At 48.7% G+C, this 27,070-nt stretch overlaps 8 protein-coding genes and 2 non-coding genes across 10 annotated transcripts; 7 read left to right on the top strand and 3 right to left on the bottom strand.

Moving 5' to 3' along the window:
* Positions 1-591: 591 nt before the first annotated feature.
* Positions 592-1,776, top strand: J7337_012868 (uncharacterized protein; the record flags this gene model as incomplete). Its single annotated transcript, XM_044830366.1, has 1 exon — positions 592-1,776. One exon carries the CDS (start codon positions 592-594, stop codon positions 1,774-1,776), a length of 1,185 nt encoding a protein of 394 aa, XP_044675282.1.
* Positions 1,777-1,859: 83 nt separating this feature from the next.
* Positions 1,860-2,591, top strand: J7337_012867 (uncharacterized protein; the record flags this gene model as incomplete). Its single annotated transcript, XM_044830365.1, has 1 exon — positions 1,860-2,591. The coding sequence occupies one exon, from the start codon at positions 1,860-1,862 to the stop codon at positions 2,589-2,591; it is 732 nt and encodes a 243-aa protein (XP_044675281.1).
* An 836-nt stretch (positions 2,592-3,427) lies between these two features.
* J7337_012866 (uncharacterized protein) lies at positions 3,428-5,640 on the top strand (the record flags this gene model as incomplete). Its single annotated transcript, XM_044830364.1, has 8 exons — positions 3,428-3,710; positions 3,767-4,006; positions 4,057-4,152; positions 4,202-4,277; positions 4,322-4,602; positions 4,659-4,833; positions 4,886-5,329; positions 5,391-5,640. The coding sequence occupies 8 exons, from the start codon at positions 3,428-3,430 to the stop codon at positions 5,638-5,640; spliced, it is 1,845 nt and encodes a 614-aa protein (XP_044675280.1).
* A 1,998-nt stretch (positions 5,641-7,638) lies between these two features.
* J7337_012865 lies at positions 7,639-7,711 on the bottom strand. The gene has a single exon. It is a non-coding gene; the product is annotated as a tRNA-Arg (tRNA).
* Positions 7,712-13,434: 5,723 nt separating this feature from the next.
* Positions 13,435-13,556, top strand: J7337_012864. The gene has a single exon. It is a non-coding gene; the product is annotated as a tRNA-Arg (tRNA).
* Positions 13,557-13,871: 315 nt separating this feature from the next.
* Positions 13,872-14,870, top strand: J7337_012863 (uncharacterized protein; the record flags this gene model as incomplete). Its single annotated transcript, XM_044830363.1, has 3 exons — positions 13,872-13,995; positions 14,020-14,461; positions 14,567-14,870. 3 exons carry the CDS (start codon positions 13,872-13,874, stop codon positions 14,868-14,870), a joined length of 870 nt encoding a protein of 289 aa, XP_044675279.1.
* Positions 14,871-15,336: 466 nt separating this feature from the next.
* J7337_012862 (uncharacterized protein) lies at positions 15,337-17,018 on the top strand (the record flags this gene model as incomplete). The annotated part of the gene is made up of 3 exons (XM_044830362.1): positions 15,337-16,124; positions 16,183-16,416; positions 16,475-17,018. 3 exons carry the CDS (start codon positions 15,337-15,339, stop codon positions 17,016-17,018), a joined length of 1,566 nt encoding a protein of 521 aa, XP_044675278.1.
* Positions 17,019-19,085: 2,067 nt separating this feature from the next.
* On the top strand, positions 19,086-20,659 carry J7337_012861 (uncharacterized protein; the record flags this gene model as incomplete). The annotated part of the gene is made up of 3 exons (XM_044830361.1): positions 19,086-20,116; positions 20,176-20,223; positions 20,287-20,659. The coding sequence occupies 3 exons, from the start codon at positions 19,086-19,088 to the stop codon at positions 20,657-20,659; spliced, it is 1,452 nt and encodes a 483-aa protein (XP_044675277.1).
* A 478-nt stretch (positions 20,660-21,137) lies between these two features.
* J7337_012860 (uncharacterized protein) lies at positions 21,138-21,700 on the bottom strand (the record flags this gene model as incomplete). The annotated part of the gene is made up of 2 exons (XM_044830360.1): positions 21,138-21,173; positions 21,437-21,700. 2 exons carry the CDS (start codon positions 21,698-21,700, stop codon positions 21,138-21,140), a joined length of 300 nt encoding a protein of 99 aa, XP_044675276.1.
* A 2,008-nt stretch (positions 21,701-23,708) lies between these two features.
* Positions 23,709-25,501, bottom strand: J7337_012859 (uncharacterized protein; the record flags this gene model as incomplete). Its single annotated transcript, XM_044830359.1, has 4 exons — positions 23,709-23,748; positions 23,799-24,754; positions 24,800-24,995; positions 25,101-25,501. 4 exons carry the CDS (start codon positions 25,499-25,501, stop codon positions 23,709-23,711), a joined length of 1,593 nt encoding a protein of 530 aa, XP_044675275.1.
* Between the last annotated feature and the right edge of the window lie 1,569 nt (positions 25,502-27,070).

Below are 27,070 nucleotides of genomic sequence, written 5' to 3'. Positions count from 1 at the left end.
GGAAAGTTACATCTAATATTGAGCTCAAATACCGTTTCAGATATCGTTGTACGTGGTGGTGATTATTCAATTAGCCACTTTTTCAGCTTGTATTGAAGCCCGCTTATGTTTGTCTCAGCCTTGAGAAGCCAAGGAAGAATATCCAGAATACTGGCGCCAAAGAGATCACAAGGTTACAGGGTTTCTGGGACCTGGGGCCATGCGCCATGCACTCGCTTGAAACATCCAAGCTCAACAGCACCGATCTAGATCTCAGCGTTAGATCAAGCTTGTGCGACATTGTTACTCTGCGATAACCGAGCATCCTTGTTCACCGCCTGGATGCCATGATCAAGAGGCCACACGAATCACACTCCAGATGCAACCAGACTTGTCTAGATGCTTCATTTAGTGGATAAACTCACTATATTGTTGAACTTTCCACTCTTTGGATACTGTGTGTGAGGTTCGAAACCAACATCTCGTGGTGACACAATACTGCTGCATTGGACAGCCAAGTGACAGGGCACAATGTCTGCCATTTTCTTTACTTTTTGGCAAGAGGAGGTTCTGTAGCAACTCAAGAGTGGCTATTACTATATCAAAGAATTTATGGCTAAAACTGATAAGGCTATGGAGGTCATACTTGTGTATCACGACCAACTAAGAGCACGATCTCTGCCACCTACCCCACCTACCGACGTGGGCGATGATAGCGACAACGACGCGCCACTCGATCCAGCGAGTTCTTCCCCTGCCTCTCCCAACCCTAACCTTCGAAGTCATCCCCATAGCAGGCAGACTTCCCCAGACGCAGGAGGCCACCCATTTGCCAACCGTCGCGCACGTTGTCGCGAGACCACGACCGCGGAAATAGGTGGGTTCCCCGGTCAGAAGATCACGGAGACACCGGCAGGAAGTGGCGAGTGGTATGTCTTTCATTGTGAAGAGCATAGTCTGCCCCTAGATGGTCTTTCGCGTCCGGCACAGGCTGCCGCAAGGCATGCTATAGCGCATGGGCTCCCACCAACTCGCCCATCTGCCATTGAAGCCTTTGGCATCAAGATCGTTGATTGCGACGCTACAATAGCCAAGGCACACAACGATCGGGTCGTTCTCAAGTCTAAGTGTAAAGGCATCTCCCAAGTTACGAGAGGCACTGGCAACAACCCTTATCGTCCTCAACGTGGCGCACGCACTGACAGCGATATGGCATCGCTTCTTGGCGATATTAGCCCCTCACATCCTCGGCATATCCCTATCCGACAAGCAGCAGCCACGAGAAAGCGCACCATTCTCACACGGGAACTGGACGGCACTGTAACGCCCGTTGAGATTACCGCCAAGACAATCTACTGGATCAAGTGGCCGGACGATGGCATCTGCTATCCCGCCTACGTTCTTCCCTGGTCATCCTTCCCTCGATTTCGGAGCAAGTACATCGCCCCAGTTGATCGTGGACTGTTGGAGTCGGTAGATGAGTTACCAGCCTGTTATGACAAAGCCCATGGTCTCGCTGGTGTTTGGGCAGAGGGATACAAAGACGGCCAACGAAACATGCATAAGAGGGTGTATCCCGTCATCTTCTTTACGCTTGGGAAGAGGTTTCCGTGGGAGTGTGAGACTGCTTGGGCTGCGGAGGAGGACTTTCGTGTCTTTGATGGTGATAACGAAGACCCTCAGTTCAAGGCGTTGGTTGACCATTGGAAAGCGAGAGAGAATCGCCAGACTCCAGATGATGAGTTGATCAGAATGAGCAAGTTGATGATCTTATGTTTTTCTGGTTTGGGTTACTGATGGTGATGTTAGGATTGATGTCACCGCCAAGTGATCGGGGATCATCCACGAGGTTGAGCAGCATTCCGGAATCAAGTCCAGAAATGTCACTTGCAGACGAAAACATGGACGAGGAACCCGAACAAAGTTTTGTGGACTCGACCGAATGCTTGGTCAGTGATCGAGGGTCTAGGCTAGCAGAGTCACCCGACAGCGATGACGACCGGGACGATATTGGAGACGCTTTGGCGCGTGGTGCCATGGAATCTGAATCGAGACATACCAGCGCATATCTGTCTCAGCGCATGCCACATCACATATATACTGAGATGCATTTTCGCCGTCGCAGCACGTCTATATCACCAGGCTATGGCACTCCCACTGGCCGAATTAATGCTGAGGAAGATGAGGACTCAGACATCTACGGTGACGGTAATGTTGGACCATTCTATAGTAGACATCCCAGCGAGGAATCCGACACCGCACACAGCAGACGCGACCTTGGAGATTCGCCCGTGAAGTCTTGGGAGTATTCTGATCTCGTCAATGGAAGGACGACGATCCCTCCCTCTGATGATGAAGAGTCGCTGGGGGAGAACAACGATCATTACCAGATGGATGAGACTTCCTCCGAAGCCTCTTCACGTCAGGGGGTTGATGCCACTGTGAACGAAGAGGACATTATACGATTCGATGAGCCGTCCACCTCGAGGGAAAGAGTCGGTTCCTCTGAACAGCGTACGCAACAGGCCATGGCCATTGCTGCTCGTCAGACGAACGCTGCTTGGCGTAACACTTTTCGCGAGCACTCTGAGGAGGTCGATGAGCTGCTATAAGCGAGTTGCACGTGTCCGTGTATCTGGCTAGTTTGCCATCCTTCTCTTAACGTTTTTACCCTGCCCCTCCGTCTATCCCCTCCTTTTGCTATCCACTCTGGAGTCTTTTGGTATCTCATGATCATCTTCGCATCTAGCTCACCTTACAGGTCTCGTCTACTCAGTCTGTCTTGACCAGCAAGATCCTAACAGCTTGCTCCTCCAATCTCTTCTACGATCTGATCATCAGATGTTGTCCCTCGGGGTCAATCGAAGCATTCGTTCCCTCATCTCATTGTTCCTGTGAAACGCCTTTTCCTCCACCACTTGCAGCCTGATACGAGGACCTGCTCAAACCCGGTTGCTAAGACCCGTCTACCGTCAGCCTGGACTAACATTATGCTTAATTTAAACACCCTGCAGCAATCAATTTAGCCAAAACTCAATACAAGCTACGGGCGCCGATGCAAACGAATCTTGGCTACGTTCTTAACAACTTCCTCTTGCAGACTAACACCGTATTCCTACAGCTTATCAATTGACTGAAACCTCCGAATCAACGTTACAATTACCTCCTTTAGTGCCTTGGCTTGCCAAAAGGTCCTGTCAGCGTAACACCGAATTTGGCGTCAACGCCTTGGCCTATGGCGTGCTCTCACCAGTCTGGAAGGTCATTAGCGTCACGCAATCGATAACCAATCTGCATGGAACCGGGGGCGAAGGGATCGACATGCTCGTACTTTGACATATCCTGATGGCTATTATCAAGGCGAATTGTTTAAAGATATGAGGTTGCACTGGCCTGCTGAAGGCTAGAGTATCCTTATCTTCAGAATTATCTCCATTGTTGTTCTGCCATGGGCTTCTCTCTATCACGCTGGCGTCCTCAGCCAGAGACTAAACCAGCTGTTATTGATGCCGATCAGAATTATACGTCTGATAGCTCTGATCCTGCGCTTCTTCGCGATGGAAACCTTGCTTTTACGCGTGTCCAAGGAGGGAATGACGCGAAGGCTTCTTATCAGGAGGCTATCGGTGCGCCTGTCGAGACAAACTCACCGCTGGGCTATCATGTTGGATGGTTGACCATCATTTTCTTGAATGTCAACCAGATGATTGGCACTGGTATCTTTTCGACGCGTATGTACTATCGTCCCATCTTGTGACTGGTAATCAGCATACTGACCCTGCTCTAGCTGGAAGCATCCTCAACGCCACCGGATCTGTAGGACTCGCTTTGATCTACTGGTTCATCGGCTTCATCATGGCCATTGCCGGATTCTGCGTGTATCTCGAGTTTGCCAGTTATTTCCCAAGTCGATCCGGAGCCGAAGTTGTATACCTCGAACAAGCATACCCCCGACCGAAGCACTTCTTTCCGATTGCTTATGCAGTGCAATCAGTTGTCTTGTCGTTCAGCAGCAGCAATGCCATTGGTTCGTTGCCAGTAGTGATTTCCATTGTGAGGTACTAACTAGTCGAGTAGTGCTATCTCGATATCTCTGGAGAATTGCAGGAAAGACACCTAGTGATTGGGAGATGAAGGGCGTAGCTATCGCTGCGTACACGCTTGCTGTAATTTGTGAGTAGCCCAAGGACCTGAAAACATGGGTCGGCTAATACAGTTTCAGGTGTGATCGCTCACAACAAATACTCCCTTTGGGCGGTCAACATCCTGGGCTTCTTGAAGATCATTACCCTCATCTTGTGAGTTCACCGCCTCGTCAATCTTCTCACATTAACATTTGCAGCATATCAATCACTGGCTTTGTCGTTCTCGGCGGCAATATTTCTCGAATCCCAGACCCTAACGCCAACTTTCGCAACGCATTCGAGGGCACAACCAACAACGGCAACGACCTCTCAACCGCCCTGGTCAACATTGTATTCTCATACACTGGCTATGCCAACGCCTTCAATGTCGTTAATGAAGTTAAGAGGCCGATCCCTACTATCAAGAAGTACGGTTTCATCTCTGTCCTTCTCGTTGCTGTTCTGTACATGCTGTGCAACGTCGCATATTTCTCTGCTGGTAAGCTTCAAGGTCCTATGAGCTTCATGGTCTCATGTACTAATTCGAGCTCTTAGTCTCTAAGGAAGAGTTTGCAGAGTCGAATGAGATCGCTGCATCAGTCTTCTTCACCAGTGTCTTCGGTACTAGTGGTGCTGTTACAGCGTTGAATGTTCTTGTGCTGCTGAGTGCGTACGGAAACCTCCTTGCTACACTAATTGGCGCTTCACGATTGATTCGTGAGATCGGACGGTTGGTCTCCATATCTCTATAATCTCTTTTCGTATACTGACTCGAGGTGCAGCCAAGGAGTCTTGCCCTTCACTACTTTCTGGGTATCAACGAAGCCCTTCGGAACACCCATTGGACCCTATCTACTGAAGTGGGCCATGACGTTCATCATGATCGTAGCTCCTCCTGCTGGTGACGCATTCCAATTCGGTGAGTTTTTCACATCACAAGATTCTGTTGTTCGCCTTGCTGACTGTAAGCCAGTCGTGAGTCTCAAGACATATCCCGAAGGTCTGTTCTTTTTGGCCATGAGTATCGGCCTCTACATCGTTCGACGTCACAACAAGCGCGTAGGAAGAGGGCCTCCAGAGTTCAAGGCCTGGGATGTCGCAGCCATATTTTTCATTCTCATTCAGATCTTCATCATCGTCATGCCATGGTATCCTCCCAAGGGCGGCCCATACGCCGGCGACGTCAGTTTCTGGTACGCAACTTACTGCGTAGTCGGCATCGCAATGTAAGTTTTCTTCCCTTCTGGTTATCGCATGGACCATCATCTGACAGAACATCCCTCCCAGCATGATTCTTTGTGGTGTATACTACATCTTCTGGATCTACATCATTCCCAAATGGAAGAGCTATGCAATTCGGCCGGAAGTTCTCGAAGTTGACAAAAATGGCGCCAACACGCACCGCTTAGTCCGAGTGCCTCTGGTCGAGATTGAGAAATGGGACGCAGAGCATGACGAGGCTGGAAATCTGAGGCAGCGTCACGTTGGTGGTGGATCAGTGCAGACAGGCGAGGTGCTTGATCAGAAAGAGATTTGATGTGTGAAACAGGCTTGGCTTGCTGGAGAAACGATCTCCTTGGCATGATATTCAGATACGAGTACCCAAAAACGTCTGGCTTCTTTGCTTTCGACTGTGCGGCGTTGACGAAACATGGAATATGTAAAATCTGGGAAACCTTTGCATCTTGACTAACCAGTAGAACACCAAAAATAAACAGACCTCTCTCTTTCGCCCGTCAAGAAGACTACCCGTAGGCTTCTTCGCATCTAGGTTTCAACTGTCCATTGCATTACACGTCATCCAACCCCCTCTGACTGCACTGATTGACATTGATGATAGCCATACGAGGTCCATGCCCGTGCTAACAGTCTATGGCCCTGTATCCTAGCTACTGCACAATCCACCACTGGCCATTTCCATCCACGGCGAAAGATACCACAAACTGGACGACCACGGCATCGGGACAGCAAGTAAAGCCCCTGCATTGAACTGGATCAGCAGGGGGGGGGAAGTTGGTGAGATGAGACGAAAATGGTGAGATAGCCAGTAAGGAGGGTGTTTAAAGGAGGAGAAGCCGATGGGCAGAGAGGTCGCAGAGAGAGCACCACCAGATGAGAGGAGAAGCCAGTGAGGCAGCGATCTCAAAGGCCCGGTGAAGCCAAGCAAAGGAGAGAAGTGTGGTGATGACTGACGTTTCGCGTGGTACGCGAGGTAGTCGAACGAGGTAAGTAAGGTGATGGCATCGAGTTCACCAAAAGTCAAATGCCTTCTGCGGGCGCTGAAAGGAGATCGAAGTCGACTTCGGTAGACGGATTGGCACAAGACGGGTACTGGGAGCACTCTCAGCTGCAGCTGTCAGCGATTGTTCAAATTGGCAAATGGATCTGGTGAAACTAACGGAAGTTCGAGTTTGCAATCGAATGGCGTGGGCGTAAGCAGTATCACCCCATGCTTTTCTGACCGGAGGTCGTGGCGAGTGGAACAGAATGGGGGCACCAGGGAGGTGCAAAAAGGCTGCTCAAGACGGCGACGGCGAGAGAAGACGGCCAATCAGCCCAAGGCGGCGGCGACGGGAGGCGAGAGGAGGAGAGGAGAGGAAGATGAGCTTGCACTTCAAGCTGTGCCTTGGTCGCCGTCCCTCCTCGAGGCGCCCCCTCTCTGGGGCAAAGTACACCTCCAGGAGGGCAAGCAAGTCGCTGAGCCGGGGCATTTTGGGAGGCATCGCGGCGAGGCGGTTGGTGATGCTGCTTGAAGAACAAGACAGAATGTGAATGGAAAGGTTGCGAGGATGAGATGTGATCACAACTCCAAGATTGGAGAGGCACTGCGCTTTGCCGCAAAGATGGTAGGAGTGGAAAGTTCACGTACATCATTTCTTGAAACCAGTACGGTGATACAATACATCCTGTGCAAAATCAAGGCTGAGAGACTCGGTACCGGGACACCTATGACTACCCATAATATCCCTGAAGGAGTAAAGTTTTGGCTTTCACACCGAGGTTTTAGAAATCTCGATGACATCTCACAACTCGAGAAGCTATCTGGGACTCTTAGCCGCGGCCTGTTAGTGGTTTTTCACGGCCGAACAAAGCTTGCCAGAAAATGCAAGATTCAACATAATTCGTTCTGGCGTCGACTTCGTTTAAAACTAGGAAAGCAGGAAGTTCGCGCGTATGAACGCTTCGACCCAGAAACGTATCCCCTCGCGAGGGCGTTCTATGCTAAGCTTGCCGAACTCAGTGACAAGGAAGTCTTGAAGACGTGTACCATGGATGCCACTGACGCCGGGGTGGATTCGAGCGATGATCATGATGAAGAGAACGAGGACGAATCTACAGCTATCACAGCTACCGACACGGGGGTGGTTCTTGCGGTAACTACATAACTTAGCTACCGCCTAATATCAAGATACCAAAAATGATTTCAGCTATAACTTAACTATTTTAAGTCTAAAAGAGTTAGAAAAATATTCATTGGATAGCAAAAACATTTCTGATCACCTTAAATGAGATAAAAGCTGTGAAAAATGGCAAAAAGCCACCGCGGGATTCGAACCCGCAGTCTTCTGATTAGAAGTCAGACGCGTTAACCATTACGCCAGGCGGCCCTTGGTTATTATTAGAAATATCTGCAGCAAATCTTAATGAGGAACGGATCGCATTCTGGACCTGCCTAGGCAATCAGAGAATGCCAGGTGCCCCTCTGCTGACTACTGACTACAGACTGAGGATATTGACATGAAAAACATCCTCCCATTCTTATTTTTAATTGGGAGTGACGTCTCGGAAGCCTCGCGGCTTGGATGGCAGACCAATGTTGGCTTACTGGATAATTGAACAGTTGTAGTTGTTATCACCTGTTGACAGGATGTATTTCTGATCATATTTGAAAACATTCTCAGTATTCATCTTGGCTCAGTTCTTTTGTGGTGATTAGTGTGGTTTTATTGCACTTCTCACTCAATGCACATTCTAATACGTTGATTTGATAGGTCGCCGGCGTCTGTCCGCCTACGCTGGAGATCGCCATGAAATGATACAACCCCCCATCTAGCTGATTAAACACAGGGTTAGTCTTTAAAGTGGCAAGCAAGGGCGTTGAGAAATAATTGCTGAGGCTATCCCAGGTATCGTATGTGCTGTTGAAAAAGGCACCTGGCAATGGATGTATCGTGTCTTTAAGCTTGTTGAAGAAAGACAACAGAGCATGAGTCCATTTAGAACGATTTGTTCAGCACGTCCATTCAGATTACATGCCAGGTATATTTGAGAGTATAGGTAGCCAATCGTGGAAACCGAAGGACATCTGGGAGGACCTCGTTGTCAAACTAGCTTAGTAGATACGCCTCTGCATCTTGAACCGTATCTCTCCAGCTAACATCTGCTTACCTAGCTAGCACTTTGTTCCCGCAGCTGCTGGTCCATCATCCTTTTTTAAGAAGCACACCAGTACTCCTTATCAGCTGCTTTTGGCGAGCCTTGATGTCATCGCACACAACAGATACTCTACATGATCCCCAAATCGAAAGGCTATCTAAGTCAGCTGGAAGTTCCTCAGGTCAATATACACAAACAACCCCAGCACGCATCACATGGCCACGTTTTCTGCCGTTAACATTGAGAAATGGGATGCAGAGCATTTAGGGGGGAACGCAGCGATGTCTCTGTTGAGGCAGCGTCACGTTGGCGACGATTCAGCGCAGACCGCAATTGCACCTGTTGACAAACAAATTTAAGGAGGCGACTCTGTCAGCATGAGCAAGCAAACTCCAGATTTTGACTTAAGGTGGCAGAAATTCCGAGTCCAAGTCCTACCAAATCTATAATAAGTTACAATCACGCTACCTGAGTTCTTTTGTCTTTTAAGATAGAGATTCCAGATTCCCTAACTCAATAGCCTGTTTGCAACTTCCTATGACTCGTCACTTATCTGGGCTGTGACCACTGAATGTTATCGCACAATGCCGTTCCGAGGCGTCAAAGGAAACGTAGCCATCGACATTCGGCTCGACAGTATGTTAGACTTCTCTTTATTTTGTATCATTGTTTGGAGGTAAGAGCATCTCATTTGCTGAGACGCACCCGCACGAAGGTTTAGGTCCGTGGTGCGAAATCATTTCTAGCTTACCAGTTACCATTCGGCAACAGTTCGAGGTCAAATCTTATTTCGGAGATTGAAACTCTCTGATGTATCACTATATAGGTGATTCGGGGCCTTCTAGATATCGCCATGGAAAACCAAGAAGAAAGTGCTCCTCTGCAAGCTCTTGAAGGCCTTCCACAGCTCTTTCGCGTTCTATTCTCACGAATGATCTTATGACAACGATAAAAGGCCATCCATTAGGTTTCCTACTAGCCAGCGCAATATGGGCAAGTGTCTCGGAACCTTCTGCGATGTCAGCGTGGAGAACAAGACGTGAGAACTCATCTACAAGCTCCTGGGGGCGCTCCATGGGGCGCTCGTACCTCTTGTGAATCACCATTTGACGAAAGTGAAAGGCCATTTATCAAGCTGAATGTCGGTCTGTCTTCATTTGTATGTGGCTCGGGACCTTCGGGCTTATCGTCGTGGAAAAACAAAGATCTCATCTGCAAGCTCCTGGAGGCGTTCACGGCTTGTTCGTATTTCTTGCTCACGGTTGCTGTTCAGCAAAGATTGAATCCAATTATCATTGACATAATGTCGGCCACGCCATCACTAGCAGGTGGCTTCAAATCTTCAAGTCATTGACCGGCCCTGTGCACACTGACGAGACGCAGGACTTCAGAGACCATGATCCTCTTTTTTGTTACCAGGTGTTGCTTCTTATGTTCAATCTTGCTACTAATGTAAGGGCATGTGCCAGAATGAGCAGAGGACGGAGGTCGAGAACATGGCTCAGCTAAGCAATCTGATCAAGCCTAGTGTAACGAATCGGCGCGGGTAACGGGAGGATGCAGTGATGATGCGATATAGCGCCCTCATTAACCCACTTGTTTACCCCCATAACATATTCTGCAAGAGTTTATCCTCCCTGTAGTAACTCCGGTCCGTTTCTTTCCCAATACCGCTGTAATCAAACAATTTGTGCCGACTCAAGATCTCGGGAATGAGCCCAAACAAGGGCCGTTTTCTACAAGCCGACTTAGCAAACACGAAGACAACTAACTGTGTTTCCATAGGCTTAATGCTAGAATTGAGGAAAATATCGTGCGAGACGTATGAGGACACAATCAGAAGACAATAGGCCAGCCTGATATCGATACATCACTCCACTTATGCAGTATAAGCTATATGAGCCAGTTCGGATAAATGATCAAAACCTGCTGTTAGGGGAGTAAGGATCAGCTATATTAAACTTAGTTCAAGTGTCTCTTCACCTGATCAGGGTTCAGATATCTCAATGAAAAGTGAGATGAAACTCAGGGAGCTCCATTTAGCCCGTAAAGCCTCTTATTCATCATAGGTCTACACAAACAACATCGAAATGAAGTGAGACTGCGTCCAGTGGCAATAAGAGCAGTTCATGAGTGACATTGCATGACGTTTTGTAGCACGTAACCTTGATGGTGAGCTCAACAACTTGCTTGGCAATATGGCAAGCCTCAAAGTCATAGCCGAGGAGGTTGTCTCGATTTATGGGTATAAATATGGCACTTTCTCCCGACTTCAAGGTAAGCTCGCCATTGGTCACCAGCCTCCAAACAAACGCAGCCATCACCAACGCAACAACTAAGGCTGGAGGATTCTGACCACCCTCTTTCAATCCAACATGTTCACGTCTTCATCCAGCTCTACTTTTACCTTTGCAGACACGTCTTCATCTGGACGCTCGCCAGAAGCCGATGGCACCATGATGGATGTTCCACTCCTGACTCATGACTGTGGTTACAGGGATTGGGTTCGCATGGTGAAATACAACTTGAAGTTGAGGGGTACGATTGAACTTATCGAGAAGGATGAGGGACACGGAGTTGGAGGGACAAAAAGGGAAAAGGTGACCTGGGAATCAGTGGCTAAGAAAGAGAAGATGTATCTTTTGGGCTGCTGTCTCAGTGCCAAAGTCCGAAAAAAACGTTCTTCTCTTTCCGTTGACGACAACTGTCAGGCAAATCTGGCATGCAATTCGAAAAGAAATTCTGGGCCTGACCCATGAAGAGCAGTATGCTCTGCTCTTCACCTTCTTGATGCAGAGTTCCATACCATATCCATCAGCGGACGAGTTTCTCGAAGCCATTGACGACATATGGGAACACCTCGCCAGACACTTCCCCTTTCCCTTGTCCATTACATTGAGGCTCGCTACCGCACTCCTGGGCATCAAAAACCATGACGAGACCCTATATACTGGTTTCTGGAAGAGTCTCGATGGAATTGAGCCATCATACCAACTTCTCAAAGATTACGTTGAAAGAGAATCAGAAGCCGATTTCAGTGTATTCAAAACCACGGAAAACCCAAAAGATGTCAAATCCATGTCGAAAATTCTCTGCAAAAAATGCAAAAATAAGGCCCGGTGATCGTCGACAATAATACTCCCGACAGTTTGTCGCTTTCACCTGACCGACGTGGGACCATTGGAAAAGAAACGAGATGTTGGATACCTTGTCATTGGTGACGGCCGAGATGGAATGATGGTCCTGTATTATTTACCTTTTTTGACTACATGTCTCGTCTACCGAATCAATGTTGTACTTGCGTTTCACCTGGGCTTTAGCATTCAACGTGACTGAGTCTCAGCAGTTACTGTCTATTCAACATAGTCAATAAATCCTTTCTCCGTACTCTTCATTGTGAATTGATCTTTGCGATGAACAAGTATTCTACCCTTGCAATTGAACCCGGGTATCCCCTCCCTGTCCAGAAGTGTCCAGCGCAGCTCGGATAGGTAGTATATTAGACTATTCTGCTGCTGGTGCTCCAACCTCTCAAATCGTACACGTAGTCTGTTGCCTTGGGATTATCACTCGAAGTCAGCAGCAAAAATGAAGCGTAGCATCATGGGCCATGTCGTTGAACCCACGTGTAGCCTGGCCTTCCAGGTTGACGAGGTGTCCACTTTTCACGACGTGTTGAAAGGAAGGAGCGACAATACATCCTACTCTGCTTGACATGTCGATACCTACCTACTTAACCGTAAATAATGCTCCTCCTGATACAACCAAATAAGGCGGATGGCCCAGCGGTTTAACTTCTAGGACGGCGTTGAAACCGATGCACGATCACGTGCGTCAACAGTCTCTGACGAACAAGCGACCCCTAGTTCGATGACACTAATGCTACACGATCACGATACGTTTCATTTCTGTCGAAGATTTTTTTAGATTCTTTGGGGAACTTTGGACGAGCGCATCGTTGACAAACGCGACGGCATAAATCTTGCGGCGCGATGACCTGACAAGATGAGAGTGATGATATGGTGGTGGCCATGTGATGCGTGCTGGCGCTGTTTGTGCATATGACCTAACTCCAAGACTTCCAGCGTCCAGGCGACTTACATAGCCTTACTATGCTCACTAAAAGCAGCAACAAGGAGTACTAGTGCACTTCTTATAAAAGGATAATGGACCAGCAGCTGCGGGAATAAAGTGCTAGGTAATTAGATATTAGCTAAAGAGATATATTTTAAGATATAGAGATATATATATTAAGCTACTTTAATATTAAGGTCCTTTTAAATATCCTTTATCTTTAATAATTAGTTACTTATATTATTAAATAGACTTAATATATAATCTAAAAGGATATTCTAGATAAATTAGTTAAAGGAGCCTATACTTTATTTTTTTTTTCATATTTTTTTTATTAATAAACTAAATAATGCGATATGCCTATCCCCAGACGACTTTTTCGACGCCATAGATAACGTGTGCGAGCATCTCACCAACAGTCTCTCGCGGCGTCTACTTATCATCTTGAAGCTCAGCATGACATGTAGCGGCATTAAGCAACTTTAGGTTTCTGGCAACGTCGCAAGAACACCAGTAATCTAATAGTTAAGCTGTTCAATAGATACTTAAAACAGGTAGAGGTAATTGATACTTTATTCTCAAACTCAAGGCAACCCGAATGAACATAAATAAGTAAGGCAATATTCTGTAATATTGCCAGAAAGAAACATAATTGATATTTAATAAGAGGAGTCCGACTAAACGCAATAATATACGGCTGTTACTAAAGCAGCTAGGTACCAGACGCGCCGTTCTCAATGAAGGTCCAGAAACTCTATTAGTGGTTGTTATTTAATAAAGTGAATGCCTACTGAATTGCGGCTAATTATTCAGTAGGCTCGGGAGGAGGCAGGAATGATTCCTTCCTATTGTGTTTTATTTCTTCTGCCTAACAAAAAAAGCTCCCGTGGCCTAATGGCTAAGGCGTCTGACTTCTATGTGTGGTCTTTCCAACGGTCCGATTGGAGGAGACTATGCCGGTTGCTTATCAGAAGATTGCCAGTTCGATCCTGGCCGGGAGCTCTCTTTTTCGACTTTTTAAATTGTGTAAAATGATCAGAATCGTTTTAGCTTTCAAATGAACATTTTTTTAGCTCTTTTAGACTTGAATTGGTGCAGTTGTGGCCGAAAACATTTTTGCTGTCTCGATGTTGGGCGTCGGCCAAGTCACGTGGCCGCGATATTCCCTATGCGCGATGATGACGTTTAGATTCCCAGCGACTTCAACGCAACTAACTACTCCCTACCTTAAACTTATTTAAACTAGTCGACTAGCTCAATTACCTACCTATTTTTTCAATAGTCTTTCATGCCAAGATTATCTGTGTTCAGATTACGATGAAAATTAGGAGCGGAACCGAGACTCACGAGGATAACGCCACCGCGCGCGGTCACAAGAGACAGTCAAGCAAGACGGACTCTGCGTCTGCGCCGGAGCCAAGGACCAAACATGCCAAGGCGAGTTAAACTCGCCCTTCGACGCCAGAGGGACAGAAACCAACGCTGGCGGAGAAGGACCTCGAGTTCGACTTCGACCACTCTCAGATCCGGGATTCGCGAGCAACGCCGGGTCGCGTCAAGCGTTCCCGGTATGAGGAGCGCGAACCAAGTGAGGAGTTTCTCTCCAAGCTCCACATCCCCAAGCATAGAAACAAGCACACGGACCCGTTGTATTCATTCTACGATCTTCATCGATGTCACCGTGAGGGTCCAGATGGGTCCCCGACCTACGATAGCGCGGGCTTTCAGCTCGACTACGAGAAAGTTGCCAAGTGGATGAAGCCAGTGGCTTACAACAAGAAATCAATGGTCAATGGCATGGAGCGCCATCTGAAGAGTGTCGAGGAGGAGACAAAGAAGATCTACAACTGCTTCTTCATTGATGGAAAGGCCTCGCGGGGCAAGAAAACACCGAACCTTGATATAAGGTGTTAAAATAAACTTAGTATAGAGCCCCCTAAGCTTAGACTAAACTTACCTAAATATTTTTTATCACTTAGGGTTAAGGTCTTGAGTTTTCTTTCCTCCCCTAGAAAGGGTCCAGAGGGTGAAGACGGCAGTCCGCAGGTCATGCATCAGATTCAAGATCAGGTCTCCAAGGATCTCGGGTTCCCCTGGCACCAGATCGACCCGAAGCAGCTGAAGAAATGGGAAGATCAGGGGTTCGCCAAGGTGGACACGGGTAAATGGTGGTATCGGCCGAATCAAGTTGAGCGCTATCGCTTCATGAAGATGCTAGAGGGGCTTCACTCCGGAAGGATCTATAGCCGTAAAGTGGATTCAGATCCTAGGGTGTCTTATCTCTCAGGATGTAATAGTACTTCAATTCCAGTATAGTTTTGTTTATCATTCCTCCAGCTAGGGGTCACAGGGTGCGTGCTAGTGAGAGGATCTCGCAGACTATTTTGATCTCTGACTAACGGTGCAACCACTACGTGCAGGGATATTCAACCGGTCGGCAATTTGGATTTGCCGACCCAATAAACACGAGTGATGAAAAGTCCTCGGCTCGTTTAGAGTGGGTTAGACCAAACTGTCATTCCCAAGCGACGTTAGCGCTGCCTTCGGGGCCCTGGAACACATCGCCTCGAGGATGAGACGGGCCTACGAGTCTCCCTTGCATGACACTCCCCACATCAAAAGGGCGCTTGTTCTACACGCCCTTGTGACGTTTTACATCATGCTTATGATCATGTCTCAGAGATAAAATACAAGATCGAGATATTTGGAATTTGGCACATCACATCGCAGAGATATATCACATTTCTACAACTGCCGAAGAGACACAGTGACTGCAGAAATAATGACCACTCAGACACAGTTGCTGGAGGATATGCTGCCCTCAACTGCCGAGGCACCAACTTACGTGGACTCTCCACTCAGGAGCGTCGCCAACAGCAGCACCCCAGCACCAGCAGTGGCATCTCGTTTACAGAAAATAGCAGTGACATTCCAACTGTCCGGCGTCAACTTTGCAGCCAGCGCTACAAACGGCCTCATCGTCGTGGGTCTCCCCCAAATCATCGCCGACCTCGCCCTCCCCCCATCCCTCGCCTTCTGGCCCTCCTCCGTGCAGGGCCTCGCGACAGCCTCAACGCTGCTGCTCGCGGGTGCCCTCGCGGACGTGCTTGGCGCAAGATCCGTCGATCTGCTCGGGTGCATCCTCAGCGGCGCGCTCATGCTGGCCTGCGGATTCGTCCGCACGGGCGAGCAGCTAGTTGCGCTAAGGGCCCTACAGGGCGTTGCGCTCGCGCTGCATCTCTCGAGCTCTATGGCGCTCGTGACGAGGACGCTGGCGCAGGGACGGGGCAGGAACCTTGCGTTTGCATGTCTGGGGTTGAGCCAGCCGCTTGGCTTTTCGTTTGGGCTCGTCCTTGGCGGAGTGCTGGTCGAGACTATTGGCTGGAGATCGGGTTGGTTTCTCTACGGTGGCATCAATCTTGTCTTGTCCGGGGTGGGCTTCTGGTCTCTGCCAAAGTCCGAACCACTTGGAACGTTACACGATGTGCTGCAGAGCGTTGCGACCAAGATTGATTGGCTCGGCACTCTTCTCGCTTCAGCTTTCATGGCACTGCTGTCATACTTCCTAGCGTACGCCACCGTTTCCCGTGTCTTAATTCAACGGCATGGCATAACTGACAATCTACAGCATCATCAGCACAGATGTGTACCGCATCAAAGAGGCAAGCAGTATTGTTCTTCTAAGTACGAGTCTCGTTGCACTGCCGCTCTTTGTCAGCTGGATGCATCTTCAGGTGAAAAGGGGTCTCCCGGCCTTGATACCGAATGCGTTCTGGCGGAACCACTCTTTCACCACGATCTGCGTGACCATAGCCTTATCCAACGCTGTCATAAACTCTCTAGAGCTATTTGCGAGTCTCTTGTGAGTGTTAAACCCGAATGACAGCTCGTAGCACCCCAGGTTGTTAATCTTGGCCTAGCTTCCAAGAGGTGCAGCACCTATCAGCTCTCAGTGCAGCTATTCGCATTCTTCCTAGCGTCGTGGTGGGTGCAGCCCTCAACTTCACAACAGGTCTAGTTGTCCACAAGATCCCTGCTATATGGCTCGTTGTTATCACATCTGTCCTCACAGCAATTTCGCCTCTGCTCATGGCACTCATCGACCCCGCGTGGACGTACTGGACAGCTGCATTCTTCGCGCAGATTCTCATGCCCTTCTCAGTAGACGTCCTCTTCACGGTGGGTCTGATAGTGGTCACTGAAACCTTCTCCGAGGACAAACAGGCGGTGGCCGGGTCAGTGTTCAACGCAGCGTCGCAGTTTGGAAATGCCATGGGTTTAGCCGTGATGCAGGTTATATCGACCCTTGTAAGCAAGCAACATGCAGGATCGAAGCCAGCTGAGGCTCTTCTTCAGGGCTGCAAGGCAAGTTTCTGGGCCATGTTTTCATTCATGGTTCTTTGTGCTCTCATTGGAGGTGTCGGGTTGCGCAAAGCCGGCAAAGTCGGTCTGAAGCAGGAGTAAAAAGGGGGCGCTGGACAATACAGAAGTTGAGGGCGGCGATCTCCCTGGGAGATGGGAAAGTGGAATTCGGTGACATTTCGATATTTCTATTGAATGAACGGGAGATGGGCCTTGTTCCGTCGTAACTCGGAGCGGACTCCGAAGCCTAGTCGGCTCCCAATTGAGTTATTGGGTCCGACATGGGTCCTTGGCGTTGGGTTCATACTAGCAGTGTCGATCCCGCGGGATCGTGTCTTGGAGTTCAGCTGTCACGGAAATACCTACTCTACGATCCCTGGAAAGAAATGTTAATTCCCAAGATCCATTTCCTGAATAACTCCATGATCAGCCCTATCTAATACCTGTTTCATCGTTGGTGGTGTGTCGTGGGAAAAAGTTTACAGTGGCCCTGTCGGAAGTTCCTCACGGAAGTTCCGTTGGCACGCTATGGGTCAACTAAAGTGCCGCCGCTGGGTAGTTAATATCCAGGAAGCCACCTACCCACAGACAACTCGATTTAGTGGGCTCTGATCCAGTTACAGAGGGATCCGCTGCGGCTCTCGCTCCGAGTCTAAGGGCCTAGACCGTCCACGGCATCGATGCGCTAGTTACGTGTAAGGGAACGATCTTAGGGCTGTTGGGGGGGCGCAAACGCGCGTTCTGTAAGTGGCTTGCTTTGGTGGTTTTGGGGGTTCACCTCCAGCCAGGTATTTGAGGTACCTTAGCCTTAGGTATGGTTCAGCCGTCAATTTACCTGGCAATCAAATTAATTTACGAGACAATGTCTTGGACGACTTGAGACATTTCCGTAGGGACTTGTGTACATGATTGACGATCGACTGACCTCAGAAGAATGCCATTATGACTTGATTACGGTATTGTCTAGAATTCCATCCATCAGTGATCATCGGATGCCATGTACCTCGCTTCGTGGGCGGCTTGGGGGACCGTCAGGCCGTTTGGTGGTGAAAGCGCAATAAACGCCAAACTGACATTCCACGCCACGCCTTGTGACATCCCATCTCATCCCGATTCTCTAATCTAACGTCAATCGCAATTGATCATCCCAATACGGAAGGGAATGATACTTGGCCCTGGACTCCTGGAAAGCTGAGATCCCTGCCGTGTATCAGTCGATAGGGTCGATAACCGTTATGATCTCGCAGTATAGCAACCAAGAACCTGAATCGCTAATCTCGCATGCATGACTGGCACCTCTAGTTATTCAAGATCCAAGCCTGTCGAGCTACACCAGGCAAAGCCAGCTAGAATCTTTCTTATCTTGGTTGCCCAGAGCCGCGTCGCAGGGTTGGGTGAGGTTACTTTGCGACGTGAATCGGGACTGGTTTGCGAGTCAGTCTCGAAGCGAGACGTTACGCCCCGTGGAGATCTTGCGGGCCCATGGCTTGGGACTTGACTTGGCCTCAGAAACTGAAGTGCCTGGGAACCGGAAACTCGAGGCAGAGACATGTGGCCGTAGACTAGAGCTGAACGGACAACGCCACGAATGAGCACCCTAATCCCAGTGCCGAGCACATCGGAATTAGGCCATTGAAGGTTTAGCCCCTGCTTATTGCTGATTACATCACCTACCAAATCTCGGTGTTATCCCTTTCAGCTCCATTGTGGCACTCTAGCGCTAAAGCTTGTTTTCCCTGGCATGAGCAGAGCATGAGCATGAGCCCTTGAGGCACAGCCCAAACAGAAGAAGCGGAGGGGTCCCTGGGCTTGCTTTGGCCTGCCCTGGTCTGGCTGGTCTGTCTTGTCTACCCTGGCTGCTGGGTAAGGTGCTATAACATACCATCCATCCCGACCGTTCATCGGTACCTAAAACTAAATGGCTTAGAGGGTACGGAGTAGCGTGAATCGATCAAAAGCCCGTGATCCGCTTCCCCAGATTCACTTCTCACGAACCCCCCTCTCTCCATCTCATCCTCCCTATTCTGGGATGTACTTTTTACCGGGCAGACTACCTATACCTAATTAGCTCCCCCTCCCAACGGATATAATTCTGCCTCTTGGTCCGGTCGCATCTTTTTTTTTTTTTTCTCGTTCTGTTTCTCTGCCCCATCCCTGAAGGCGATCATCATGTATAATGAAACTCAGACCTCGACTGCCGAAGCCCGTCGGCTCAAGAAACGGGAGCTCGATCGCAAGGCCCAACGCCTGGCACGAGAGCGCACAAAGAGTCGCATCGCTCAATTGGAGAGCATGGTCGACAACCTTCGGCAGGACGACTCTAATGCGCAAATAGCTACCTTGATGGACCAATTAGGCAAGGTCACCAAAGAGAGGGACAATTTATTACAGGTCCTCGATTCTTTAGGCTCCACGATCCGTCGGCACATTGGCGATACCAACAGCGCCACCACCACGAGCGAGCCACGATCAGAGACAAAATCCGAGTCGCCAGTCTATGCTGGACAATCACAATCACAATCACAATCACAGTCGCAATCAACACCAAACGAACGAATAGTCCCAATCATGACCCAAAGAGCAACCTCAGAAACAAGCAACTCTACAATACTAGAACTCCCCATCAACCACAACCATGCTCCCCCGCACGACCCCTTCTCCTATGACGGCTGGAACTACGCCGTGACGACAGAGCACTACCCAACCTCGATGGCCTTCGACAACTCGACCCTCCCTCCCGCCGGCAACGGCTTCATCCCCATCCAGCCTCTCCTCCCAAACCTCCCCCCAACACCCGAAGAGGACGACGTCATCATCCCCAAGGCCCCCGTGCTCTGCCACTGCTCCAGCCCGACGAGCTGCGCCTCTGGCTACCACGACGTCAAGCCCAACATCTGGCGCGCCATAAACGAGGTCCTCGTCAAGCCCACAAAGCTCTCGGCTGAGGAGATCGCGATCGAGGAGTACAACGCGGAGGACATACCCGTGCGCGCCGTGGTCGAGGGCTGGGATAGCGTCGAGCGCGCGGGCAAGATGACGCCGACGTGGCGCAAGTTGCGAAGGGCGGATGAGCTGTGCTTTTCAAATTGCGCAGAAATAGAGCGTTTGGCTGCCATGAGGATATGCCATCTTTTGATCACGTATCACGGCGATCCTACAATAGAGAGACGCGCGACTTTACCGCGATGGTACTGGAATAGGTGCGACAAGCCAATTAATCCTCCACGCGAATGGACCAAAAAAGCTAACAAGTTCCCAGACCATCGCAAGCGCTACCGCATTCATACGGCATTGACTTTTTCGTCTGGTAAGTTCCAACCCAATTCAATTGAACCCGCCTCACCACCACAAAAACTAACCCCACCCGCAGGCCCGGTCTCCGCGAGCGCCTCATCTTCTCCCAACACCAATACTGTAACAACTCCTTCTGGGAGCTTCTCCAATCCAACCTAAAGATCCTCTGGACGGACACCTTCCAGGACACATTCTATCACAACGCGCACACGGGCAAATACCACATATCGCCACTGTTCGAGCAGCGCATCCGCGACATCAACGCCTGGACCATGTCGACGGACTTTTTCCAGCACTTTCCCGAGCTGAGCGAGGATATCCCAGCGTATGTGGGGATACCGGCTTCTATGGCGGGCGTGCATCCATCTGCTGTTGTGCCGTCGAGTAGGAGGCGGTATGATGATGATGAGAGCAAAGTACATAAAGGACAGAGGGCAGCGATATGTTAGCAGTAGAGACTCTTCCAATGCTAAACGAACGAATGATGTACAGATTTGATGTATTTGTGATGCCATTGCTTTGACTGTGCCTCTTGCTAATTTGACTCAATGCTATTCCCATATCCATTACCCTCAACAGTACCATCTTGGGGAAAGTCTTTGTAGAGCCATGGATCGCCCAAGAGCTCTTTGGCTGTACTTCGATCTTCAGGGCGCCAGGTGATCATTCTCTTGACAAATCGGATGAATCGCGTTTTTTCCTCGCCAGACATACATGTGATCGTACTATCAAGGTTGGAATTCCTGGGCACACGGCTCGGCCTTTTTAATTCTCCTTGTCAGACATCAGTAAGCATTACCCTAGCAAGCCATCAGATACAGTCACATACCGCTTTCCTGGTAAAACAAGGCCGATCTCCTCCCTTTGTTTACGAGGTCGTGGGGGGTAGGGCCGAGTAGTGCGCCGATCTGTGCCAAATGGGTCAAGTCATCGTGTGCCGTCCCGTCCCCAAGAGTCAAAGGGCTAAAGAGGCAGGTGGGTCGCAAAATAATACGCACACACAAGAAGGCTGACAGAAACGTATTGTAGAATTAAAGTCTAGATGTGACCTGCTTATTTATGTCAGTTATTCTGGCTTACTATGGTGAGAGAGCTTTGGTGTGCGGATTATTGTGAGACCCACCTGAGAGGCTTTTCGTTTCAAGTAAATCCCAAAGCTATCATCGTACGATTAGTTACGTCACTGTTTGTCATGCATGATACAAGAGGGAGATCGTTACCATTACCCCAAGGCTCCAGATGTCCGCGGAGTAGCTGTACCCAGAGTTGAGGATGACTTCTGGTGCTCGGTATTTCTCTCCTTGAATCGCGCCATAGTACAACTTTCCAGGCATTGAACGGACAGCAAGATCAAAATCAACAAGCTGTATGATACCCGTTGGTTGAGTAAGCGGTCCGTAGTTATTTCGAGACAAGTAAATGGTGCGGTCGTCTAATTGCTTCTCTGGCAATGGGTTGTTGTACTCGTCGGTTGCATCTTTTTCAAACATCTTGGGGTCTTCGATTCTTATCATGATGTTGTCGGGTTTAAGATCTGCAGTAAGTCTTATTAGTATCGCAGACCTAGCTGCCTATTCATTCGCTTACCAGCATGAATTGTATGACACTCAGTGTGAAGGTAGTCGAGCCCAAGAAGTATCATTTGGAGGAGAATTTTAAGAATGTCCGGAGGGATGACGCCACCAATGTATCTGGAGCAATATAGCCAAAGCGGCTCACGCAGAGGCTCCAACACGAGGCATGGGTGGCTGCCATATGGACTGTCGAGGTTAAAAGTGTCTGTGAGTTTTCGAATGAAGTGCCATCCGCGGTGCTTAGGATTCGTTTGGTTGATGTGCTGGAGGATCTCAATTTCATTTTCTGCAGAACGTCCTCTGTTCGAGCTCTTGGTTGTCTTGACTTTGATCGCAACATACTTCTCTGCGGACCACTTCCATCTAGCAGAGTTAGTCTTTGCCTTATATCTCAGATCTTATGAACTTAAAATAGAATTTATACCGGTTGAGATCTCGAGCAAGCCAAACGGTCGAATTGGTCCCATATCCCAGCTTGGTCGCCACCTGATATCTACCATTCAGAAGCTGCCCCAACCTAATAGGATAAAACCTCTCCGGACTGTAGTTTGGAGTCTTCTCTTCCTCGATAGGACATGTAAGATCAAGACGTGCAGCTGGTATGGCGCACGGCGGCCATGGTTGGTGGTACAACGCCATGACGGGCCTCGACCTGATCATTCCCCGTGACTTTCTTTGAATAGGAGATCAATCAAAGCCTGATAATTCTTCTAGCTAGCGCCATATCATGCGACGTGACCTCTGAAGGGTTGTCTTGTGTTGTGTTGATGATGACGAGAGCGAGCGTATGCGGCGTTGATAAGCAAAAGTGGGGCGGGATTGTTCGCAGTCAAACTGATTGTTGTTTGACGCCTCACAACACACTGCCAAGGCTGCGTGGGTAGAACCGTAGAAGAGGTCAGCATATTTTTATCCTTACATAGAACTTCATATGGCTAGAAAATCGTCGAAAATAATCGTGCCAATACTTGGGATCAAGTAGTCAAAGAGTGTGCCAAAATACTGTTGAAATGTAGTAAGTTCTTCTGTCCCTTGTTTCCTTGCTTGGGGTATCTATACATGGGTTGTTTGCATCTCAGCCTATGTATTCACAAGGCCAGTTTCTATGTTGCTGCTTTTGTTCCTTTATCTTTTCCTGACGCCTTGTAGGTCAGTAGGAGAACAATATGAAGGAATGGTAGCTACTGTAGTAGTATGTCTCATTAGAATGTCATAAGCTTTAACTATGAATCAATCAGTAGCCATTTTAGTAAACTCCAAGAAGCATAAAAGGACATGATCCCAAACGCCAGATTGACCGGTTTACCATCCCCAACTCTCATCATGTTTCAACGCCCCTTGGGAAAGACTTTGCGTCATCCTCTCGTTTTCGTTTTCAAAGGCTGCAGGCCTATAAATCATCACACTTGGAGCATACATGATGCAGTCGTTGCGAACCCAAAGCTGCAAGGAGCGAATGGCGTGTTCATTCCGTAAGCATGAAAAAAACACATCAGACGACAAAATCGCTAAACATCCTTTCCAGGGGTCGACCGCATATCTCTAGAAAAAGATCCATCTATGCGCGTTAATGCGAAGATTCTGAAGGACGACAAGATTCGAGCCTTGACTCGATAATGATGGACGCTGGCTGGCTGTTGGCAAGGATGGCAATTTGATAAAGGAGGTTCTGAGAAAGACCTACTTCGAATTGGTGGAAGTCTATAAAGTGGACTCGTCGAGGGAAGAAGTGAGTTTAGGTTGCAACATCTAAAATGCGAGCTAGAAGTATGTATGGATTATGTTTAGTGTTTGGAGTATGATTGTTTTCCTCGATATGAAATTGTTTGGGTATCAGCATGAGAAAATTGAAGTGAAATTATATGGTTGATGAATCTAAGTCTTGATATTATCATTATCACATTTTCCTTTCTCCCCATCCGCTTCATTTTGTCTTGCCATGCGGCTCATAGTACGCACCAAGACTGCAACTTGTTAGCAAATATCTTCTCTCCGATGACCAAAAGCAACTTACGCAATGATAACATAGCAGGCAAACATCAGAGCTCCTTTAAGGCCGATAGCTCTGATGGCAGTGCCCGCACGACTAAGAATCAGTAGGTTGATCAGCAAACCCGATCCTACCAAAGTCGTAGTTTCGAAGACGTTGAACGCCATCTCGAGGTCACGGCCCAGCATCCAGGCTATTAGCACTGTCAAGGGCGCTACACAGAGAGCTATTTGAATCGCTGATCCGACAGCAACAGAAATAGCAAGCTCGAGCTTGTTTCTCATGGCGACTGTGACAACAGTCACGTACTCCGCGATGTTTCCGACCACGGGAAGAATTATCAGGCCGATCAGAGCTTCTGATAGACCGCCTTCATGAGTAACATCGTCAATCGTCTTGACGAGAAACTCTGCGTTCATCGACATGAGAGCCGATGAGACAAACAGAACCGTAACGGCAGCTACAGTGCCGCTCGTACTAGAAGGATGCGACGGATGACCCGGGAGTTCCGGTCGTTCCATGATAGTCGTTCTCGACTGCGCACTCCCAACCGAAAGGTCCCGCATCTCCGACCCATGAAACTCAGTCCTCGAGCCAGAGCGCGAATGCGATCGTGAGTTCCCTCTCGACCGATGCGATAAATTAGCACGAGTCGTTTCTCTCTTCCCCCGCTCCTCCTCAGCTTCCGCCACGCTCATCGTATCAAGCGTCGTGCTCCTCGCACGCGTCGGAACTTCCTGGTCCGCAAATCGAATAAGTCTTGCACTGTGAGACGTCGAACCCTGGTTTCGTCTGTGTTGGTGATTTTCTGTGTGTAGTGGCTGTAATGGAATTGCTGGTGCTTCGACATGCTTGGGTCTCATCTCATACGCGAAATACACGATGTAGATGACGAGGACTACTAGCGATGAAGCGCGGCTCATACTCAACGCAGCTTCGCTTTTCTTTCCTTTCATGTGGAAGGTATAGTCGAATGCCGTCTGTTCAAGTTAGTGGCTTGTATGAGAAAGGATGAGTGGACTTACGGGGATGAGAATGACGAAGACTGAGACGAAGAGGAGAGCGGCCAGGAGCTCAGACTCTTCCATGCTGCTGTGAGGGTCGATGTTGGACATACTGCTTGCGAAAAGCGCAGAGCCCAAGATGAGAAGAAGGTTCACGAGGACACTACCTAAAATCGAAGCTTGAACAATGCGGATATGGTTATTCACCAGTGCAACGCTGTAAAAGTCAGTTCTCAGCCTCACCAACTCAATCTCATCTCAACTCACACCCTGCATCCGTTAGCAAAATCTCCCTTGTAATCAATCTCACAGCAAAACTCACAGGATAATCAACTCAACAAGGTTTCCAAGCGTAATGTTCAACAGCGCACCGATGGTGTCTCCCGCATCAGCAGCAATACGCTCCGTCGCCTCCGTCAACATGACAGAAAGCGGGACAATAGCAATGGCATTCGTCATGAAAATCGCAAGAGGGTTAATCTGGAACGAATGCGCCGCCAATCCAATCGGTACAAAAACCAATAACCAATTCAATCTCGATGCAGCGACCGTTGATCGAATCTGACCGAAAAACGAGACTCCATCATGGTGGCTGCTAAAGTCGAACTGCGTACGGTCAAGAGGGGGCGACTGCGTCTCCAAATCATTTGAGTTCGAGATTCCAAGCTGCTGATATCGAACGCCATCTCCTAAACGCGATGAGGCACGAAGCGCTCGCTTCATGGTATCTTTTTCTCACAATCAGTTCTCCGTCATTTCCGATATCTCGTCTAAAAAAGGGGCTATGCGCGCACCTCGTATACTGAAATCAATACCATGGTGATTCAGATTCAGCGGGTCAGGCGCGTCATCTTCATCTTCGCTCGCACTAGACGGTGAGCAGTCATTGTATCTGGTGGTCTCCGTAGCGAGGGAGGGACTCATTGAGGGTGAAACGTGAGTTTTGTGTAAGAAAAGAAGATGGAATCAAGAATGTGAGTGAGAAAGGGGGGCCGTCATAATTTAAAAGGAGGCCTCGCGATAATTTGATCGCTAAAGAACGCCGCTAATAAGCACTGTTGTCAATTTACCCCTGATTTCTTAGGCTGGGTACTTAGCGACGATAATCCCAAAATTCCTAAGGCCCTTCCTTGTTTTTAATTGATTGTTAACATTGGATTGGGGAGGGGAGGGGACCCCCAGTGGATAAGGATAAGGGTAAGGTAGTGTAGCGAGCGAATTTTTAGCGTCACGAGCGAGATCTGTCTGGTCTGTCTGCATATGACAGCGCCTCTGCGCCATTTATTCCATTCGTCTACCCTTTTAGCCTGTGACTTTACACAATATCTTGTCTTTTTTACTTTCAGATCGTTCTATCGAGCTTCTAGCCCCCAAGGGAGGGGAGAAAACGCCCCCTGGTCAAACTCTCGCGGGAGATGACGGTGCCCCGCATGGAGGGTCCAGGGAAGCTAAGGTTGAGCATTGACAAGGTAAATCGTAATTAAAATCTGGTTAAAACCGAGGGGCTCTGACGCTTTGTCTGTATCAAGGTGAAGCGTGAGTTGTAGCAAGTGAATCATGCTGATCTTGAGGGCATTGAAGATCAACAGGCGGCAGAGACAAATTGATAGTGGTTGAGCCGCTGGAAATAAGCATTTGCCAAGGCTCTTGTGACGCAGCCTCAATGCTTACTTTGCTTCTGTTGGTTCATGTTTCAAGCAGCGAATGCGCCATTATCTTATCTCGCATGGAGATGGAACATGGCTGAATTCGATATCATTGATCTGCGAATTGGATTGGCTGATCTGTTCATGAATGGTCAAGACAGTGTTTCATGTCGACAATACCCTCATGGTGCAATCGTGCACCCTACTTCCGATACGCAGCATTCTCGACCGTTCACATTCGTTTTGCCGCTGAAGACGCAGACCGAACCGACGATGTTGAAATAAAGCAACTAGATTCATATGCTGTAAGCATATATATTCAACCATCAAACAATCGTTGATTGGCTCATGAGCATATCAATCTGGCCTTGTCCTTGCAAACTTACTTCCTGCCGATGACACCCATAATCTCAAAACTAAACTCCTCCGACACTCTCTTTTATGACATTACCGAATATCCCACAATTGGTCCATAAAGCCACTTCACGACAATCCCCTCCATCAAAGTCAGACGAGGAGAAATCTCAAGTCGATTACGTAGACGACTCCACAAAAGCAAAGCAAACAACGCATCCTCTCGGACAATTTTGGCAGTCCGATCCTCGCTACAATCCTAAAAGAATATAGCATGCTCATCAATTGGTTG

This window comes from Fusarium musae, chromosome 10 (assembly GCF_019915245.1).
Source record: "Fusarium musae strain F31 chromosome 10, whole genome shotgun sequence".
Lineage (NCBI taxonomy): Eukaryota > Fungi > Ascomycota > Sordariomycetes > Hypocreales > Nectriaceae > Fusarium > Fusarium musae.
The sequence above is the reverse complement of the archived record's forward strand: the minus strand, read 5'-3'. Positions and strand labels throughout refer to the sequence as shown.